The sequence below is a fragment of the Anas platyrhynchos genome, chromosome 19 (assembly GCF_047663525.1).
Source record: "Anas platyrhynchos isolate ZD024472 breed Pekin duck chromosome 19, IASCAAS_PekinDuck_T2T, whole genome shotgun sequence".
Lineage (NCBI taxonomy): Eukaryota > Metazoa > Chordata > Aves > Anseriformes > Anatidae > Anas > Anas platyrhynchos.
This window is the reverse complement of record NC_092605.1, coordinates 11,285,788-11,308,072: the sequence shown is the minus strand read 5'-3', so window position 1 is coordinate 11,308,072 and position 22,285 is coordinate 11,285,788. Positions and strand designations below refer to the sequence as shown.

The following is a 22,285-nucleotide window of genomic DNA, read 5'->3' as shown; positions in this document are numbered from 1 at the left end:
TAACTACTTGCTGGCAGGGATTCTGCATGTAGTAAAAGATACCTACACTACATAGGCTATTCGGTGTTTCAGAACACCTGTGAAGTACTTTCTCAAATCTGCAGGACACCTCACTACATTTGAAGGATAGTGAAGTGGTGTGTGTGTTTTGACAAAGTATTGAAGGTACTTACATCCTACATATGTTAACAACCTCATCTTAAAAAAAAAAAAGAAAACACCCTCATATCCCATTTTGACTATGACAAAATGGATAGGCCCTGACAGATTTTTTTGGTTTACTGACAGGATTAGTGTTCTGCCAGACAATCCAGCTGCACCAACTCACGCTGTCCTTGCACAGCTCTTGTATCCAATGCACAGGAGGGCAGGAGCACACAGCCGAGCGCGGGGAAGGAGCAGGACTGCCTCTTCTGGCAGCAGCTCACCAGTCCATTGCCTCAGCTGCAAGGCGAGCATGCCCCCCAGCCAGCACCATCTTCTGACGGGCGCTGTTTCTGGTGCGCGTTTGGAAAAGTTACCAGAAGTGAGTACTCTTTTCAGAGAGCAGTATGCCAACACAGGAGGGTCCCCGCCGCCCCTTCAGCCCACCCTAGCGCTGAGGGGACCGAAGGCTCCCCCCGGGCAGCTCCAACCCCGCAAGGCCTACCGAGGAGCCGCCTCCAACAGCCGCTCCACCGCCGCCCTCCCTGCGCCCTGAGGGCGGCTTCGCCAACCGCCATGAGGGGGCGGCTCGGCCCCTCGCCGTCCTGCCGGGCACCATCGGGCTCCGAGCCCCGCAGGGACGGGTGCTGAGCCCTCCTTGCTGGTCCCGGCTTCGAGGGCTTTGCGTTTTGTTTCAGTTTAGGCTGTGGAGAACGCGGCGGGGTGGGCGCGGAGAGTGCGGTCCGTGAGGGAACGGCGAGGGGAAGGAAGGGGAACGCTGAGGGGAGGAAGGGCTGCAGAGGTTTTAAGTTTATTGTTTGGTGTTTTTTTTTTTTTTTTTTGCTTTTTTTCCGCGTCAAGCCTCCCCATTCGATGCGAATGGTGCAGGAATGCATCGCCTAACACGAGTCGGAGAACCTCAAAGCCTTCGCTGAGGGAACTGCAGCCGCAGAGCAGGCAGCAGAGCTCAGCTGCTGAGCACAACGAGGCTCGCTCATTTCGGCGGCTGTGTGGCCTCAGCCGCTCCCGGTGCCTAAAAATAAAGCCAAAATAAAAATAAAAGTAAAAAAAAAAAAGCCGTATGGGAGCTCAGCGGCCCCGGCCGGGGCTACGCACACGGTCCCGGGGCTGCCTCAGCTGCCCACCCGCGCACCAGCCATCAGGAGGGGAAATCGTGGGAGGAAAAAAAGCCACGATGTTTTGAAATTAACACGTGTGTTTTGTTTCTCTGTCACAGGGTGCTCTCTCCTCCCTTTCTGCCTTCCCCCCCCCCCCCGAGGAGCACGTCTCCGCAGCACTGGAGGCAGGAGCCTGCTACACGCAGGTACGGCGGAGGTAAACGCCTTGGTAATGCACCTGTGTGTAAAAACTTACACGGTCGGTGTGTAAACCGACTCAAAAGCCCCTTTCCAGTCTTCTGGAGTTGTCAAGTGGTATTACCGCATCATGCCATGAAAATGAGCGAGGTGCATTTACGGTTCCTTAACGGTGAACAGATTCTCCAAACTAATCTGTGATAAAAGAGCATTTCCTATAAGGAAAAATAAAACTTTCACCTATCTATTTCACAACAATGAAAGGTCCGGGAATCTAGTATTTCCACAGCTCAACGCCAAAATAGATTACTTAATTATTCATTTCTCCAGATCTTTTTGGTGTAAAATCTGAAAGTAACTCAAACAACAAAATCTTCAGAATAAATTAGGGCATGTGTTAGAACTGAGAGAAAAAATCACAAGAACAGACTTTCACATGTTTTTCAGAACACCTACAAGTAAGTATCAGTTGGGTGTGGTGGCATCCTGTAAAATACCTTTTGTTAAACAGATGGAAATGAAACTTGTGTGCCATCAGCCTCTTGTGGTGGCATGTTGAGAAGTAGCAAAGCTAGTTAGAAAATAATACACATGTACAGATTTAAGAAATGGACAACGTTTCACTGTAGATGTTTATTCTAGTAACAAAAACCTGTGAAGTCCCATATTTTAATGTACAGTGATATATTTTGTCATATAAAATACAACTTACAGAAATTTCTATCAAGTAAACCTAAACAAACACACTTGCTTTTTGCATACTTTTACGTGTATCTTTAAATTAAAAACATCTCATTAAGAAAAATCTTACACCATAGTAGATGTTTGCATTTAATACCGCCTCTTTGCATTTTAACATTTTGTCTACGGGTTCAGAATACAGACCAATATTACTAATAATTAATATTACTAAATAATTAATAATTAATAATTATTAAAATTACTAAATAATTAATAATTAATATTACTAATACTTAATAATTAATATTACCAATCTTCTTTTCAAACTTAATGCAGTTTTATACCTTTTTCAGTGGACAGTCTTATATACGCTACCAGCATAAGCAGGGTCTGACAACAGTGACACTTTTTTTTTTTCTTTTTTTTTTTTCAGGAGCAAAACACTTTTAGAGTGGAAAGTACAGGAAAATGGAGACATTTCTTAAATTTCCAGCAAAGTTCTGCCAAAAGAAAACCCAAGAAATGTCCCAGATAATTAATTTAAATCGAAGAAATAAATTCCATGGCCCATTTAATAAACTTCTTTTATTTAACAAACTTCTTTTTCTTTCCTTTGGTATACCAATTCATTTGTAGTCTTAGCTCTTTGCCAATAGATGTCTGATTTTTTTAATTTTTTTGCTGGTTATAAAGGTGCTACTATTATACACTCTTTAATTGCAGGTTTGTAAAAATGTGAAATTAAAAACCCCTCATCCACATGAAAAGCTAGGTACGTTTTTTTTCGTTGTTGTACACTTAACAGATGGATTTCAAAACACAAAATACCTGTATATAAAAAGGAAGATAGTGCACTTTAAGCTTATAACATTCCATTTTCAAATCCTCCGTCCAATAATCAGGAACACTGTTCTTCTGCAGCCTTCTCCTAAATACGCATGACCCTTCCATTGTAAAATAAACAAGACAGCAATATTTGACTCCTTGTTTAAAGCGTGTGCTGTAGGAACAACTTTGACACCAAAATATCACATACGTGAGATGTAAAGGTATGGCTCCTAAGGTCTTGATTAAATTATTTTACAAAATTACAATTCAAGTTACTGGAAAACATAACTTTATAATTTTAAAAAGCAATATGGGCTCTTCTTAGACTTTTTCCATTTCTGTACTGTAAATGGAAATTTTAAGATAAAGATGCAAGTAGAAAAAACAAAATCTCAGAACAGGTAACGCTGTGAATTTTTATAAGAAAAACATTATGCACAAAATGCAGCAAGTGAAAGTCCAGTATGTTCTTGCCTTTTACCTATTTGAATATTGTCATTCACAGTTGTTCAAAAATTGCTAATTTGTCAGCACATTTTGTAAGGCTAGATTTACAACAGCATTTTTGCAAAAGTGAGAATATACAGTATATACAGAAGACATTGACTCAGTCCTTGCAGTGGTGTATATTATCTATGGGAAATATAACAGCAGTTATAGTTCTATGACTGATTAGTGGAAGATGAAGCTTCTGCTTCTGTTGGTTTCTGACCTTCCTTAGGTGTTTCTGGCTTCATCTCTTTACCGATCTCCCTACTTTTACTCCGATCTTTCCGATCTTTTCCTCTTTCACGATCTTGATCTCTGTCTTGATCTTGCTCTTTTTCCCTGCTTCGATCCCGGTCTCGGTCTCTGTCACGATCTCTGTCTCTGCTTCTTGATCGTTCTCTGTCCCGTTGGTTTCTGTCTCTGTTTTTATCCCATTCTTTGTCTCTGTGTCTCTCCCAGTCCCTGTCTCTGTTCCAGTTTCTGCCACGGTCTCTTTCCCAAGGTCTGCCATGTTCTCGATCCCTTCGTCTTTCCTCAAAGGGTCTGCTTTGTCGATTATCTGCTTGCTGAGGCTCTGGCTGATCTAAAACCTTGTCTTTACTTCCTCCTTCGTATCTCTCTCTCTGTCTCCCTTCAAATGTCTGGCCTCTAAATTCAAGATTTTTGCCTTCTCGGAAGTCAGATCCTGACCACTGTCCTTCTGACTCGGGCCCTTGCCCAGGAATACCAGAAAGAGGTGCAGACGGCCCAGCTTCCTCCCACATCTCCTTTCTGTGGCCTGGTGGATGACTGGGAAGGTCCAGGAGTGGTCTTGGGGTTGGCTTCATATTTTGTGGCGACTGTGGTCCATGCTGTGTAGAAAATAAGGAAGGAATGGGACCCTTTTGACTTCCAAATCTTCCAGGGGCAGATCCTCTTTGTCCATCGTTATTTGGAGAAACATGCTCTTCTGAGAACTGTGGCGCTGGGCCTCTAAAATTAGGTCCATGAGGTCCTCCGTGTGCATTGAGCATCAGTGGTGCTGGAGGTCCTCCTTTCTGCCCAGACAAAGAAAACGGACCTCCAGCTCGGTTCTCCTCAAAGTGCTGTGGGAGAGGTCCACCCTCACCCTGAACTGGTGGAGATTCAGTTTGTTCTACAAATTGATGAGGCTGAGGGTTTCTTTGTTCTTCGTATTGCACCGCAGAAAGACCCCTGTCTGGTTCAAAGTGACCAGGTCCCTTTTCCTGAGAAGTAAACATTGGATTTGCCTCGTTTGACCAGGATGCTTTGTGCATATCTTGCAAAGACTGACTGTCATTAGATGTGGAGAAATTAGGCTGAAAAGACGTACTTGGAGGTGTCGGAAGCAGCACTTTACGTAAAGGCCTGGATGTAGAAGGTTCTGCAGAAACTGCTTGACTCACATTTTCCAAAGTAACTTGAACAGTATTTTCAAATTTGCTATTAGGTGCCTCTTTTTGGAGCACTGCAGGAGGCTTTTCACTGGAAACCCAGTTATCACCACCGTAACTAAGCTGAGTAGCAGGAATTAAAGTTTTATCTTCCTTACCAAGTGAAGTCTGCAAAGTGTTTGGAAAACTCGCTTGAGGGTCACAGCTCTGGTTTAAAACTTGTGCTTGCTGATTGGAAGATGAAGGTAAATCTACTTTTTGCGCAGCCTGTTGGTCCTGATGGAACAATTCAGTCTCTATTAGGGAAGATTTTGGTGGAGGTGACATTAAAGCATCAGACACCGAGAAGTGAGCCACTGAAACACCAACAGCTGCTCGTTGTTGTCTGAGGGCTTCTTCTTGCTCCTCAGTTTGTCGTTTCTGCTCTTCTAATTGTTTGTTTAATTCTTCTAACATTTTTTGCAGTTCCACCAAGGATGAAGACGCAGATAAATCTGGCACATACGAGGCAGGTGTTTCCACGGAAGTGTTTTTAGTGTCTGTATACATTTTGTTAGGTAAATCATCAACCGTAACTTTTGCTTCCTCCAAGATAGTTTTGTCTTCCAGATCATAGGCCTCATCCTTTAGTTCTGCTGTGTTACTGGGCTTCTCCACACTATACAGTTTTTTGCTTTCACCGGTCTGCATTTCAAAAGCTTTCTCTGGATCATATTCTTCTTCGGTATCGTATGGCCTGTCATCCTCCTCATCTTCTGTAGCTTTGTCTTTTGACATCTGTCCAAACTGTTGTGCAATGGGATCTAGCAAAGGAACAGCTGACACACCTCCATCCACAGCTGCTTTAGCTTCCTGATTTGAAGACTGGACAATTTCAGTCTCCTTAGCAAGAGGTTCAAAAGTCTTCTTTTTACCAAAAAGTGTCTGGAGGATGTACTCAAGAGGTGTGGTAGTTTTTGAGGATGAAGAATGCGTAGCAGTAGCACTTGTAGAAGCGGTAGCTGAAACTGGTGGTGGTACAGTACTTGTGGTTCCACTCTTAATCGAGGACGGTATTTTTAATACTGAAGGTGTAACTGATGAGGTTTCTGGAACGGGAAGTGGGGGTGGAGGTGGAGGAGATCCAGGTAGTGTTGTACTTACAGCTGAGTCTCCCGAATACAGTGTGTATTTCGGAGTTTTCTTTTCTTGTGAAGAAGCTACTGGCCCCTTAGAGTACAGCGATGTTTCTGTTTCCTCTTGCACCTGAATTCGGCTGCGCTTTGTCTCTATTTTGTCTGTATCCATGGTAGTAGCAGGACGCTTCCCTTTCTGACAGATAACCAATCCAAGAATTAAATTTGGACGTGAAGACTCGAGACCTGAAAGGAAACACAAAGATTGCATATGTAAAAAAACTACTATTTTTTATCTGTGTTCTCAATAGGAACTTATCATTTTATATAATGGCAGCTATGAGTCATAACAGTAACAGTTCTTCTAAATTTCATGCAGTGACATTATCCCATAAGCCTATGTGTCTATATTTAATTACTATTTATATAAATTTGTATACAGTAACTAAAAATGTTTTAATTCTTTCCCTGATATTTTTTAATATTGCAGTAACAGGTGAATCTTACTGAAAGATGTCCTTGTAAATGTCTCTGCTGTTCAAAAATTAAAGAAAGTTTTCCTATTTTTGTATTATTACTTTCTACTTATTATTGTCCACTTCCTCCCCCAATCAAATATTTCCTTTCTAAATACTTTGCAAATACCTTATATACACAGAGATACTGATAAGTGAGAAAACCTGGACAAGCAATCTAACTTTCTGTAGGGCTACGTTGGAATTGAAGAACTAGAAATAAAGAGAAAAAAACTAATGCTATTAAAACAAACAAACAGACAAACAACAACAACAAACACTTCACTTTCTGTTACAAAGAAAGCACGAGGCATTGTTAAACTTAATAATTACATTTCTGTTCTAATCTGTGCTAAAATACCGGACTGACATTTACACCATTCCATCAAGGTGACTTTTAACACTGTTGTAGAATTGAGTTTGATGCCACAGACCCTTCCCTAAGTAAGAAATGTGAGCAGAATTACTCCATTGTGAAAGCTTCAGGCTTGAATCCCTGGAGAAGCATTTCCAGAAATGACCAGAAAGTTTCCCATAAAGAGGAAAAATGCAAACAGCTGAAGGTCCGTTTCACATTACCGTATTCCTTCCTTGTACATTCACATTTCCCACAGGCACTCGTGGAAGACAAATACAACCAGAATAAAGAGCAGGGAATAAATCCTTTAACATACAGTCAGTGGCAAATGTAGAAAAAAACATATAAAGAGAGGATTTTAACTTCTGGATTTAGTGACTTGAGATCCTCATTTGGGAGCCATATTAATATTTGCATCCAGCTAGGAATCAGGAATATAGAAACAAAACTAACAGCAAAGAGATTTACTGTGGTTATACGATGAGGACTCTAAAACCTACACTGTCCCTTATATTCATGACCCTTAAGTAAGAGTTTAAAAGAGGTGTAATATATGAATTTATGTATATCTTTAGTCTCTTACTAAACAAAACCAACTGCTCACTAAGGAACAACTTATAAATAACTAATTATTGCCACTGAAAACTTCTTGATACCAGCAAAAACCCAAACTTCCCATAGTTGCAGATAAATTCTATTTGCCATTACCAGTCATAAGTATGAACCTTTGCTGAAACAACTGAATTCAAAGTTTTAAGGGGGCTCCTAAATTTACTATCTTATGAGAAAATTACATCAGCTGTTTTTATTTGTATAGCTGAAATTATATTCACGTACGCTAAGAAAGAATTAAATGAGGTAAGCCTATTTCTTAAGTTCAATGTGAGGTTTCCTCAGCAAGAGGATTATAACCAGGTAAGTCAAGACGATGACTTCTTCAACACAGCTTCATTAAGCATAAATATTTCATTAAGCAGTAACCTGCCTAAATTCTGAAATTCTGTGTTCTTCTGACTGTGACTGGTAATAGTACAGCACGCCTGTTTTAGCCACATAATGGAGAGACCAGCAAAATCTGGTTACTCACTAGAAGGTCTTTGCAAAAAGACAGAAAAAATTGAGGCCAATGCAAAATCTACTTGAAGTTTCCTATCAGAAGCAGCTCTCATCTTAAGTATTTTGAAAAAAAATAACACTGAAATTTGATTGAATGCATTCTAGTTCCACAGCTGATTTCAGATTACTTCAAAGTTCAGTGTTTGAGTTTTACATAGTTCTGTGGTTGAGAGGATGTTGGCCATGTTGGTTTAAATAAACTTCTATACTATTTCCTACTTGTACATTTAAAACTCAGTGCCAAGTTTTTTCCTCCAGATATAGTATTTCAGTATTTTGTGTTGCCAATTTTCACTTTCTTCCATGGTTAGAAATATATATATATATATATACACACGAATCATAAATGCATCAAGAAAATGACCTAGCTATACTAACCAAAACTAAGACTTGCTTATAATTTAGTTTGCTTATAATTCTATACAGATTGCCCTTGTGAGAGGGCAGGGACGGCAAGATGTACAACGAAAGGAGGCAGGACAGGAACTAAACAAGTAATTATCTTTGGTGAATCTAAGATTATTTGGAAAGGATCACAAATCCTTGATTCACCCAGTTAAAAACTCCTTTCAACCCACTGCCTAAAAGCAATCCTAGAAATTCTGATCACTATAGTTTACTACCCCAGATGAAGTTACATTAATGCATAACATCAGGGCATAGCTCAAAAGACAGCTTACTTGGGAAGACTGTGTACACTCTGAAGAGACTCAATAGTTAGGTATGATTCACTCTGAGTGACTGCTTTACATTTTTTCTTTATCAGCATGTGAGTAATGACTCCACATTTGGTCAGCATCGACCCGTGCAGAGTATCTCTCAAATCTGTGTTCACCCTAAAACTCCTCGTAAGCATTCACTGTTCTTCTGTCATTAACGTATTGGTTATCTGCTCTTCTGCAGAGACCTGTGATTTGTCCAACTAGTCACAACATGCATCTCAAACATTGACTAATTGAAACGAACAGGTTTCAAAAATCTATTGGACTGTGTATCTAAAATTAACAGCAAAAAGTTAAAAAAAACAGTTCTGAATCCCTGTAAGAGACAGAGATCATCGCTAATAAAAACAGAGTAAAACTTAAACACACGTTCAAGATAAATTCCAGATGAAAGTGTAGAGATGAAAGTGCTAAATCGTGTTGTGTGTATGTGAAACGAGACAAACAAATTCACATACAGTAAACTACCAGAAAAAAAAAAAAAAACAAAAAACAAAAAACAATGCTGAACATCCCACCAACACATAATATCTGGTAATAAATATCTGAGGTGGTTGAAGTGAATAGATGTGAATATCCTTCCATGTTCCTCTATATTTATATCACCCATGACAAAGTTTTGTAGATCTTCTAGGCACTACAGCAGGTCAGAGGTCCCCAGTTGTGTTCCAAATCCCGTCCATCAGAAAACAGGAGAGATTCATAATCCGTATACACCTGATGGAGTTGGTTGAGACAGCTGGAATATCTTCCAACTAGGACTTCTGGAGTGATGGGATTATTGTCCTCTCCCTCCTCCCGCCCCCAGTCATATTTATCAAAGTATCTTACACTGTCATGTTTTTTGAGTACTTGCTAAACACTATTTGAAGGTACACAAATTTAAGGAGATAATGACCACTTACCAAAAAATATCTTTATTGGGTATAAAAAACAGTAAATTCCATCAGATGTCAGTAACAAGTATGTATTACAAGTCTTTTACGCTGCGGTATTAATACATGCCTGCAAGTGTTTATACCTATGTTTCTTCTGGGCAATTACCTCCAGTTTTGAAAGAACTTTTCCTATTTACATTTTGTAAAAACCAGCCTGACGTGCCTCATTTCTATGCTAACAAGTCTGTCTACTTTTGCCAGGCCTCCACTTTAAAAGCTTCATTTGAAATGAAATCTACAACAGAAATATAAAAGATAGTGTACAAGGACAGCCTATGTTTGCTCAAGAATGCAAGGAGGGGAAGATCATTTAAATGCTTCCCTAGAGCAGGTTAAAAGCACAGCGGAAGACTGCAGATGTAGCCAATTCAATGGCAAACTCATTCTTATATGTTACTGTCCAGAAAGGAATGTATTTCAGTTATTCGGGCTGGAAAATCTAGCCCACAGTTTAGGACTCTGTCTGCCTCCCTGTGCCAAGTGTTAACACTTACATGTTCTTGTTTTTTGGTTATGAAACAGGAATAATAGTTTTTGCCTACTTTTCAAGAACTGGGTAAATTAAAGACTACCAGGTGCTTACATTCAGCTTATAGAGACTACATGATGACTTAAGGTAGCAACAAGCCTGCCTTTTTAGCTGTAGCCTGAAAACAATGACGTAGACTGTGCACTGTTCAGGGATGGATAAGACAGGCTCAGAGTGTATGAGAAAAATCTTGTCCAAGAACACAAAGCAAGCGCCCTTTGCAATTTCATGCAGGAAAGAAGAGTATTTTCCTAGCATTACATTACTTGTTGGTGGTGTTTTTCTGTTATTGTTTTTTAAGTTGTATGCCATTAACATGTGAAAACCTGGCCAGGCAGAACACACCTCTGTTTATGAATATAAGCCCTGAGAATGCTTTATTGAGTTTAGTCCTAAACTTGTATTTGGGTAGCAGAGGACAGTCAGCTTGTCAGAAAGGTCAGCTCCTTACATGTTTTAATGTGTAATTATTTTGCGCTGTTTAGTATTTTGCAAACCATCCTTACAACAATGAAGTATTGCCTTCATTGTAACCTGTAGCTCTTAAGCTCCTCAACCTGTTACTCTATATGAAAAAAGGTACTTATTTGGAAACTAAGCATATGCACCGCCTCCATCCTCAGATGAAGATGACTTCAAATTTTGTAATATAAAGGTGTTTCACATCTGAATTCATTCTCATTTCTTCTGTTTCCATGTTCAATGCACAAAGATGGAGCAAATTCAAGCCATACATTACTGCTGATAACTCTAACTAAAAATAGAAGAGCGTAATATATACCAACCTATACCACCTACTGTCTGCCACCTACGCAAAAGGAATTTGCCTGCTTCCAGGCAAACCAATGTTCTGAAGTCAGTGATTTGTCTGGAACTTGATCCAGGTAGCACAGAATATTTCAGACCCCGTGTACATGCATATTGCATGCACAGCGTAATACATACCATGAGATAACAACAATGTAGTGAAACCATAAACGTTACCTTTGTCTTCAGAGATTTCTTGACTGCTCCGTGGGATAAGAGTCTCCTATGTGATTTAGGGGACAGCACATGGCTTGTAGGGACCTAAAACTTGGTGGATTTATGGGTTGTTGAAAGTAGGGTCGGTTGAATGTTCTGATAATGTTTGCTTGTTTGTCTCAATATAGTGGCTGTTCTATGTACTCCATTTTATGGGTAAACAAATCCTCCTAACAGCAGAGATTTATCTTGTTGGAAAGGCTATGTGAGTTTCAGACCATGTCACCTTGAGATGATTGACTTTGCAATTTTTTCCTATATGCACACTTTTAAAATGTTTTTATAAAATTATATATTTTTTAATTATGCTTACATTAAACATTCAAAACCAATTGGTCTCTGATTTACTCGTTTTGTAATTTGACCTAGCAGTTAACCTCCCCTAAATTTTGTGCTTACCTGGTCCCTCAAAGGGCAAGAGGTTGGAAGGAATTGGGTCCTTAGAACTCAGTGGGATCAGGTAGAGATTCTTGACATGTCTGTTGTTATTAGTTACAACACCAAAACAACCACGTCTGATAAAATAGGAGTAGAGAGAGATATAGGCAACTTCTTCTTCTTCTGTGGCAGGATGGAAACGAATCAAACGAATCAAAAACAATTCCTGAAATACAAAATCAAAGTGGAAAAATTCAACCTGTAACACATCAGCAAATAAAATTGTTTTCCACTTTCATCCAATATAGGATGAAAGTCTGGAGCAGCTTTAAACCAAGATTTAAGAAAATACTGTCATTCAATTGGTAATATTAAACCAGAATCAATTTTGTCATTTTCAGAAAGACCAACTATTTACGTATCTCACATCAAGCTACACCTCTTTAGGTTCAGAGTATTCAAATAATTATGAAAGAAATGGAAAATTCTTAGATTATATTTGCATACTGTGCTTCATTTTTACTAAATCCATAAGGGTTTTAGTAGTAAAATTTATTACATACACTTACTAATAATTTCCTAGTCTTTTAAAATTGAATTTCTATCTTCAGTAACTGAATAAATAGATTGTTTATATTCAATCATTAAAAAACAATAGGTTGTATGAATGTTTAACTACTACACAGGGGAAAGACGATTGGCAGCTCAACAGGCAAACCTGTTTCTTCAATAAATCAAAAATTTCAATGGAATAAGTGGTAGCAGTAGTTTTCTAGGTATGATCGACATCAATATAAATTAGTAACAAGGAAATTCTATCAAAAGCTGCTGTATATTTCTTCCTGGTTTTCCAAAGGATTTTAAGTAAATACCTTACAAAGTGAAGATTTGAGTTTGCCAACATAATCCCAGACTGCCTTCGGTGAGATCTTCCCACCAATATGAATCGTGTCTGGTAAATCCTAAACAAGAAGCATTACATGGTCGTATAAGAAAAGGAAAGAGAGGCTACAGTTTTGAACCAGCACAGATTGCCCCATCCCAGTAGCTTAGGCGATAATACAGTACTATGTTTTACTAAACTTGCACATATACATTCCTAATTTCAGACAGGCTGTTTCCAAAATGCAAGGAGTTCATTATGGCATATTACTGGAAGGCTGGCAGTACACACAAAACAGAAAAAGCACTGCCTGACGAAGATAGCAGTGGAAGGTCAAATACTTTTGTATGCCTATCAGCCGATTCTATTTGTTAGCTTTGCTTTTACAGGGAACCTGTTATATGTAGTATAGCTTTTATCTACGCTTTCAATTTATCTGAAATTTTTGCACCCATATGAATTCTAGTTAGCTTCCTGTCATGATGACAGTGAAACCTGTTTTAGCAAAAACAACAAGAGAGCCACCAACCCTCCTAAGAAAAGACCTAAACTACATGCCTGAAACCCTCAATCACAACAAATACACTTCTTCAGAGAAGTTAAATAACTGCTCAGTTGTTTCATCACAAGCTGTCATACTACCTAATTAGTTGAATGTACACCCTCCCAAAATATAAAAGCAGTTGCATCAAAGTTAATCAAAGGATGATATTTTTAATAAATGGCCAAACTTTTCTAATAGATCACATCAGTGATCCATCCATCTGTTTGTGAGCAGAACAAGGCATCTCTTTCAAAACACATGCTGATGATGCTTCTCGTCAAAAACTGATCTTGCTATTATCAAGCTATTATTCTATGTTAGATACTAACATATATATAAACATATTAACAGACATGAGAATTCTTCACAAATACGTGAGGAATTTTTTTTAAAAGGCTTTCTCTCCTCCCCCCTGCCTCAGGCTACTGTTCCTATTACTAAAGGAGATTACTAAAGGGATGCAATTTTTTTTTTTTTGTTACACGTCCAATATAACAACATACACAGTGACCCCAGCCTTTCTAACAACAGGAACTGCAATACATTCTAAACGCATAAACATGTCAGTGCTAACCTCACTAAGATAATCAAAGCACCCGGAGACAGGATATGCTTTAGTGATAAATTTGGCCACACTCTGCAGATTAATAAATCCTTTCCAAATGGTGTTGAGGCGAGAGAGGAAGAGAGAAGTATCGCTGCCTTGAGGTGAGCGTGGCTCAGCAACACTGCAAAACAAATCCAAAAGAGAAACGTTATAGAGCACAGTAAGAATGCTTCCTTCTTCTTCTTTTCTTCCCTCCTCTTATTGATCAATTACTTTATTTTAAAAAAGCAAGTAACAGAAGCCTTAGTAAATGCTTTGTTAATGTTTTCCACTTTCATCCAATATAGGATGAAAGTCTGGAGCAGCTTTAAACCAACCCTCACAAACACTTAATATATTTGAATGCACATGCAGATTTAAAGTCAAATATCTTATAAGTTTTATTTATCTGTTAAAACACATTGAAGAATTTTTACTGTCAATATATAACGATGCTCAGAAAATTTTACCAACTAGAGAAGTTAAACAAGGAGATGATGAATTAAAAATTTAAAGTTCAGGTGATCGCATTTAAAGTTGAACATGCCTTTTGATTATTGGCAGGGGAGGGTAAGAAGCAAAGGGGGACAAACAAACTGACCACAGCGAGACCAGAGATTCAGTGGCTTAGCTTACTATTAAATATACACACCTGATATTGGGTGACTGATGAACAGCTAAGTATCTTGGATCTGGTGAGGACGATGGCTTTGTTAATATTGATTTGGGAACAGTCATAACTGGTTTTGACATTTCCTGCTTTGTCTCCCCTGTTAAAACTTCACCAGATGCAGTACCAGAACGCAGGGCTGTCGTCGTAGTACCAGAGGAGCCGCTCATTGGTGTTCTAGGCTCTCGGCCAGAAACTGTTACAGTTGTGACAACTGCACCAGTGCAAGAGGCAGGAAAAGTCGAAGGTTCTTCAGATGAAGAATCTGTGTTGTTATGGCCTTGGGTTGTAGGAATGTAAGTTCTTTCTAAGCTTGACTGGGAAACTGCTTCTGCTGCAGGTGCCACTTCGGTTTCCTCTGTGTTTTCAGAGGCTGCCTCTTTAGCAGGCTCCGCTGCTGATGATGGTGCAGAACTTTCATATTTTCTCTGAACTTCTGGTTTAGATTTTGACACTGCTTTTTTAGCAGAAGCCATTAATTTTATCTTCTTTGGTGGTAATTCGTCTTCAGATGCTGAAATCTGACCTACAAAATTAATTTTAAAGTGTTTTTGATTACTGTTTAACAATGAAAAGGTCTGAAGAGAAAAACAAGTAAGCAAGCAATGCTCTTAATAATTCTTTTACTTCAGACAAAGTCAACACTGTAGATACCTGTACAGATTTTGCAGTTCAGGTCAAAAAGATGGGCTCGATGTTCATTTGTTGTATCCTTCAACATACTGCTAAAAACGTCTAGAGAAGGAGCACTATTTACATTTTGTACAGTTTGGGTTGACTTCTGCTGCTCCTGGAAATGAACAAACACAGAAAACATTCTGGTTGATTGCTAAATTCAATCATAAAAAAATACTTTTGAAACCGTTAATTCCAGTTCTTTAAAAAGATATTAAGGGCTGTGCAGAACTACTGCTCTGAGCAGCACTTACAAAAAGATGGAATTTTGAAATATTCTTCCCCTTTTATCATTTGTTTAAGAATATCATGTCAAACAGAGTTCTCAAATAGTATTTGTCCTCATTTCATTTCATGTAATTCCGAAGTAGATACTATCACATTAACTGCTTCCTGAGAATACAGAATTGTAATACTGATCACATTTTTGGGGGGGAAAACAATTGGCTAAGATTTTGCTGTAAACTGAGGCAAAGGTCTGAAAAACACGCATCATCTGATATTTTAGAAGCACATGTGATATATGCCCGATATTAGGTTGTTGCATTCCTTCAAACCAAAAGGAAAATGCTCATAGCACACCTACTAGGTGATATTCTTACAGTTCATTGAAACAACCTGCATTTCTGATACAAAATTTGAGGCCCTAGTTAGCATTTATCTCCCTTGGCACCTCCATGCTAAAGCAATAGCTAATACTTATATCAGAATCAGACACCGGGGGAGAATCTTCCATATTTACATCTGGCACTTGTTCCCGTTTTACAGCTGCTTTCTTGATCTCGTGTGATTTGTTTCTTGGCTCTAACATCTGAGAGAAACAAAAACACTTTAGTAACAAGTCTGCATACTGATTTTATAATTTTATTTTGTATTTTCTTATCAGTTGGCTAGTGGAAGAGAAAAAGCTTACGTTATTCATATTTCATTAGGAAGAAAACAATATATTAATTATGGGTGGTAAGGGCTGGTGAAGTTACTGGTAGTTCATATCTAAGGACACACTGGAGAATCGTATTGCTTACCGCTTTGGCTGGTTTCTCCTTCCATACAGACAGTTCTTTAGATAAAAGTTCTTCGGGTTTCATTCTCACTAGTTTTGACACTGAGATTTCTCCACGAAGAACACGATGAAAAAGTCCCTAAAAAAAAAAAAAAAAAAACACACTTTGTTGCCATGCTGAATAACTTAAGCAACTAACATGATTTGCAGTGCTGGACTGTCAAAACCCTTTCAGGTTTCTTAATTCCCTATTAAAAATGCCAGTTAATCTTAAGAAAACTTAGCACGGTGCAGCAACCAGAAACTAATGATGAAATCATCATGAAGTATGAATTTTCCACATTACCATAAAATAGACTATCAATTCTACTGAACAGGAATTTTGAGAGATGAACTGCCACTCCTGTTTCATATCTATAGTAGAATTTTTTTAAAAAAAATTACGTTGTCTAGTCACTATTCCCATCTGCACCAGCTTCTTTTTCCTTTAAAAGATAAATTATCATGTACACAAGTGGTCTCCCATACAAACCACAGAACGTCACAGAAGAAAAACATTTATTTTTTTTCTAAGAATGCCATTCAATAAACAAATATTTCACTACAAAGGCCAATCTTAATAAATACACGCGATCCAACTGGACTTCCATTCCAACTGGATTATTTAATATTTGAATGGCTTTAAAACAATTTTTAGAGCATAATTCATAAGTCTCTCTCTTGAAACTACATATTGATGTATTATTTAAAAAACAGAATATATTTCAGTACGTTTACTGTTTAAGTAAATTCCAAACCTGGTTTTTTGGGTCCTTGAGATTGAACATGATGCTGCGGTATTTACTCTTGTATCGGTTGTCCGTAACTTGAAACAAATTAAACATCTCCTTTTCAATATTGAGTGCTACTTTCCCTACTTCACTCTCTGTCATGACCAGATCATCACTATCATTGACTCTGTTAAAAACAAGAAAGGGTATGCGCATTTACGTTAGGCACAAATTCTTCAGGCAGCATTCATAAAAACTAAATTTTCAGAGGAAGGAGTTAACCACGCTTTTATTCACTCAGTGAGGACTTCCTTAAAACACATTTCAAAGCCAAAGTCTATCTCAGGACCTCAAAATGTCAACAATGGCAACCTTTTGCTACTGTCTACAGAAGACCACGGAAGACAGCCTTAACGAACTGAAGCCAGGTCAGTCCTTACAAATACTCCTACTCATGACACTGCAATTAGTTTTTTGTTGTTGTTTTTTGTCATGAGCTACTGAGGGAGCTAAAACACTTCAGTTTTAATCTTAGACCCTCCACTGTGAACAGCATTTCTATTTCAGAGACACTACCAGAGCACAGTGGCCTAAGTCTTGACAGCTGACAAGAGCTTTAATATTTGTGGGACAATGTTTCAGCTTTTTTTTTTTTTTTTTTTTTTTTTTAAAATAGTAATACAGTTGCTAACTTTGGGAGAAGAAGGAACCTCTGCCTCAGCAAGCCCTTCCAACCTTTCACTGTGATATTCCCTACACTATGCTTCGTACAACCCCTACATCTCCAAACACCACCATTGCCAGATATCAGCTTCAGGTCACCTGCATTATAAACATCTCTATGCTGTGATTTAATTCTTCAACTGTAATTGTCTCTCACTACAAATGGGATAGTGACTTTTTTTTAAAGGCTTTTTCACATGCCCAATTATTTGGCATCAGATTTTTTATTTTTAATAAAGCTCTAATGCTAAAAATACTTGTAGTAATTTCTAGCACAAATTAAATCCCTTAGTATCACTTAGCAAGAAAGAAACAAAACTCTGCAGGCTAACCCTTTACTTCTAGTTGTAGTTTCCTATATAAAATAAGTGCTTTGAATTCTCACCCACCTCTTCCATAACATTTCTTTTAGGGACTGACGAATATGTTGTCGAATCTGTGAGTTGGGCTGCGACTGGATAGGGCTAGCTTGTGTTTTTGCTTGTCTACTTCCAGATGCAGTAGAAACGGAAGACAGTGAAGGCCTTTTGAGTCCTCCAGCCAAACTGGATGCAGCTAGTTTTTTGGAAACTGGCGAGTCATGAGAAGAAGCTGCTTGTTTTGAAGGAACGCCAGCTGTTGAAGGCCATGGTTTCTTGGGAATTTCACCTTTGAAACTCCCAGCAGGTTTAAGCGTCTCCTTCATTAGCGATGTGCTAGACATGGAAGGGGACTTCTTTGGAGAAAAATTTTTAGTGAGGGAAGATGCATGTTTCTCCACCATAGATGCTGAAGCAATAGCTTTCTTTGATGCCCCTATAAACTCTGTCGCTTTATCTTTTTTTCTCTTCTCTTCCTTTTGAGCTGTTAAAACAAAGAAGAAAATGCAGTATTAAATGCTTAACATTATAACTTCCTGTTTATGAAGACCAGCTGCCAACCTATAAGGAAGTCTGTGAAATACCTCTGGAGAACTACCAAGTATATAATTTAAGCCATTCATTTTTAAAGCCTTTTTAAAGCCTTTTTAAAAAATGTGTAAAAGTTGACTTTTTTAAGAAGAAGTTTGCCTTTGATCCTGCAGAGAGCACTTCTCAGAGACTGTCCGAAGAGTTTAAAAGAGTTGCATTTTGGTTGTAAAGGTTGAAAATCTCAGTCACAAGCTATGCAAGAAAATTAAAAAAAAAAAAAAAGACACCACCTTCAAAGATTCCTGAGTTGGACTTCATGATTAAGCTTCAAAACAAACAAACAAACAAACAAACAAACAAACAAACATTTTCACAAAGTCTTTAAAAAAAAAAAAAAAAAAAAGCAACACAACCCATATCTCACATTTAAGCAGAAATCCTCGCTCCAAACTTTCTACTTTAAGGAGCAAGCAAAGAGAGTCAAGTTAAACAACAAATCGATTGCTTAAAATTTTAAATATACGTTCAAGCCATTTGGTTGCTAGTATGAGTATCACACTGTCGCTATAAACTATCAGATCTTCTCATTTACTTTCCAGTTAAACTCTAGATTTAATACTATAATATTTAATAATTAAATATTAAAACCATTGCTCAAACTGCGGCTATTTAATTCCCACCAACTATTCCATTCACAATATCCAAAACTGCCATTTAATGTTTTTTCTAACATCAATATATTGACAATACACATAATGCACAAGAAAATTTACAAATTACAAGCGAAGACTCCGTATACTGAAGTTATAATTGCACAGGACTTTAAAAACAAGCATTTCTGTAGGTTGCATTTCACCTGTCCACATTTTGGCACTGATGGGAACAATTCAGCAAAACGTAATAAGCCAAAACACACTCTCCATCCAGCAAACGTGATGTGCTCCACTTCAGTTTGCCAGAAGTCTCGTTTACAGGACATCAGAGTTACCGTGGGCAGAGTTACCGTGACACATTCGTTGTGACAGCACAAAGGTTCCGAGGGAAACCAAGAAACAACTCCTGAGATGAAGTTGTTCTGATTAGAAAAGCTAAAGTTACTTCCCCAAAAGTCTTTTTTCTCCTCATAAATCTGCATTTGACTACTGACCAGTTTGTGATTTCTTAATTTTTTCATTATTATCTGATGTTTTTAGCTAGCAAGGTTTTGTAATCAGAATTAGTCCCACAGCCCCATCTGCAGAGAGCTATGTGCTTCCCGGGAAGGATGCAGAAATTTAACTTTGGTTAATTTCACCATAAACCAAATGGACCCTTTTGGTCTTCCATACCTGCTACAGTGAGAGCAGACATTATCAGGAAGGGTCTAACAACCGATTTTTCTCAGACTTGAGGGGGACAAAGGTAGGGAGCACCCTTCTGAAGCCCAGTTCGCCCAGTTCAAGAAATCCTATAACAGCATACTGTTTGAATAGAAATACACCTCAGAAAGGGGAAGATTTGGATTACCTGAGAAACAATGTCACTACTTCCAGGGCTCGGTGCTGGGGCCGGTCCTCTTTAACATCTTCATCAATGATCTGGATGAGGGCATTGAGTGCACCCTCAGTAAGTTTGCAGATGACACCAAGCTAGGTGCGTGTGTCGATCTGCTTGAGGGTAGGAAGGCTCTGCAGGAGGATCTGGATAGGCTGCACCGATGGGCTGAGGTCAACTGTATGAAGTTTAACAAGGCCAAGTGCCGGGTCCTGCACCTGGGGCGCAATAACCCCAAGAAGAGCTACAGGCTGGGAGAGGAATGGCTGGAGAGCTGCCAGGCAGAGAAGGACCTGGGAGTGATGGTGGACAGTCGGCTGAATATGAGCCAGCAGTGTGCTCAGGTGGCCAAGAAGGCCAACGGCATCCTGGCTTGTATCAGAAACAGTGTGACCAGCAGGGCTAGGGAGGTGATCGTCCCCCTGTACTCGGCTCTGGTGAGGCCGCACCTCGAGTACTGTGTTCAGTTCTGGGCCCCTCGCTACAAGAAGGACATCGAGGTGCTTGAGCGGGTCCAGAGAAGGGCGACGAAGCTGGTGAGGGGCCTGGAGAGCAAGTCCTATGAGGAGCGGCTGAAGGAGCTGGGCTTGTTCAGCCTGGAGAAGAGGAGGCTCAGGGGTGACCTTATCACTCTGTATAAGTATATTAAAGGAGGCTCTAGCGAGATGGGGGTTGGCCTGTTCTCCCATGTGCCTGGTGACAGGACGAGGGGGAATGGGCTAAAGTTATGCCAGGGGAGTTTTAGGTTAGATGTTAGGAAGAATTTCTTTACTGAAAGGGTTGTTAGACATTGGAACAGGCTGCCCAGGGAGGTGGTTGAGTCACCATCCCTGGAAGTCTTCAAAAGACGTTTAGATGTAGAACTTAGGGATATGGTTTAGTGGGGACTGTTAGTGTTAGGTCAGGGGTTGGACTCGATGATCTTGAGGTCTCTTCCAACCTAGAGATTCTGTGATTCTGTGATTCTGTGATACTCATTTCTGAGTGAAACAGCCTTCCCACCTTTGCCGGTCGTTAAATTCTGTTAGACGCTGAGCGTTTGTAGTAGGCACCTCCAGCAGAACGCAAGCTTGTAACGAGCTGCACTACACTGCCTCTTACTGCCAGCACGTTTCACCACCAATACACAAGCTGGTGGTTAAGATGAACCATAAAACCGATGCTGTACCTGAATTTTCATAAGGCTAGGCAGAGAAGCAGGTGCTAAACGTTGCCTGGAATACAAAGTGAAGAGGAGGATGCAGAAGCACTAGCTATGTGGATCCACTGTGAGTGGATGCCTTGCTAAAGGTTTCTGAGTGAAAGTTATCTGAAGTGTAAGATGAAACACACTACATTAAATCATTCCAAAGAGCGTGAAGATCTTACTAGAGATTAAACTTCTTGTTCACCCACGGTTCCCGTACTTTTCCCTAGGGACTGGTCTCAAGTACTGACAAACTGAACACAAACCCAGGGGGATGTTGAGCTGGACTCACACGGACTTCCCTTCTGTTTCTATTATCTCCCATAGCCTACCCCACTAACCTTACACTATCCGTCAGGAGGCATTGAGCTATCCCAGGAAGGAGAACAGGGATCAGAAACTATCAGTGACATTTTCAGTTTGGTCTAATGAGGCACCTGGAACTTAATACACTGAGGTAAAAAGCTGAACTACTTTGAATGAACAGTCTTGAAAAGCTAGAAGATGAATATCCAAAATATGTGTACAATAAGGTTGTGAGAATTTCTCTACTTCTGGTTCCTGGTTTATCTTCTGCCCAGACTTGTCTCTTCAGGCCGGTGGGACAGCGCACCTCTGTCTCACTACGGAGCGGCAGGACAGCACAGCTCAGGGTTCAAAATGACCACAGTACAATTCGGTCCTCGGTGCTATGATTTTAGTTCTTTTGGGTTGCAGCAGAAGTACAAAACATGAAATACTAAGCTTACATTCCATACTTACAGTTTTATCATCTGTTCAAATTAGTTAACAAGCACGCTGATAGAACTAAGAACAGCAGTTAAGATATTGTGTATATAAAAAATATATCCGTGCCCCAAACCTTCCTGTGTTCCAACGGCTATATCATGGTAAAACTATATACATGTAAAATAAATAAATAAATGGCACTAGCACAAAGGTAGATTGAAGTTCCCAGGGTTGATAGGCAGCAGCATCAGTATGGGTTCAAGAAGAAAGATGCACAAGCATCCTTTATTCTGCCAGTTCACGTCATGGCTATTTTGAAATGTTTCTACAGTAGAGCACATAACTCAATGCTTCTTTAGCCAACAGAAAATGAGCAGATATTTCAGCCTCATGGAAGTCTAACAGTCTCACAAACTAAAATACTACTTTATAATTACAACTGTCTACCTAACTACTTGCTGGCAGGGATTCTGCATGTAGTAAAAGATACCTACACTACATAGGCTATTCGGTGTTTCAGAACACCTGTGAAGTACTTTCTCAAATC

The 22,285-nt window shown here is 39.3% G+C and overlaps 1 protein-coding gene across 1 annotated transcript; it reads right to left on the bottom strand.

Annotated features, from left to right (window-relative positions):
* Positions 1–3,278: 3,278 nt before the first annotated feature.
* LOC139999107 (death-inducer obliterator 1-like) lies at positions 3,279–18,230 on the bottom strand. Its single transcript, XM_072025886.1, has 11 exons — positions 17,790–18,230; positions 16,705–16,864; positions 15,930–16,046; positions 15,647–15,715; positions 14,884–15,019; positions 14,212–14,755; positions 13,548–13,701; positions 12,419–12,508; positions 11,568–11,772; positions 4,715–6,213; positions 3,279–4,294 (listed from the first exon to the last, which is right to left on the bottom strand). The coding sequence occupies exons 1-11, from the start codon at positions 18,161–18,163 to the stop codon at positions 3,632–3,634; spliced, it is 4,011 nt and encodes a 1,336-aa protein (XP_071881987.1). The 5' UTR covers positions 18,164–18,230; the 3' UTR covers positions 3,279–3,631.
* Between the last annotated feature and the right edge of the window lie 4,055 nt (positions 18,231–22,285).

Coding starts and splice junctions, on each gene's coding strand:
- LOC139999107 (XM_072025886.1), bottom strand. CDS start 18,163: ATGGTGGAGAAACATGCATCTTCCCTCACTAAAAATTTTTCTCCAAAG. Junction 15,716..15,929: donor AGGAGAAACCAGCCAAAGCG/GTAAGCAATACG, acceptor TGTTTCTCTCAG/ATGTTAGAGCCAAGAAACAA. Junction 12,509..13,547: donor GCTTTGATTATCTTAGTGAG/GTTAGCACTGAC, acceptor CTTCTTGTTTAG/GATTTACCAGACACGATTCA.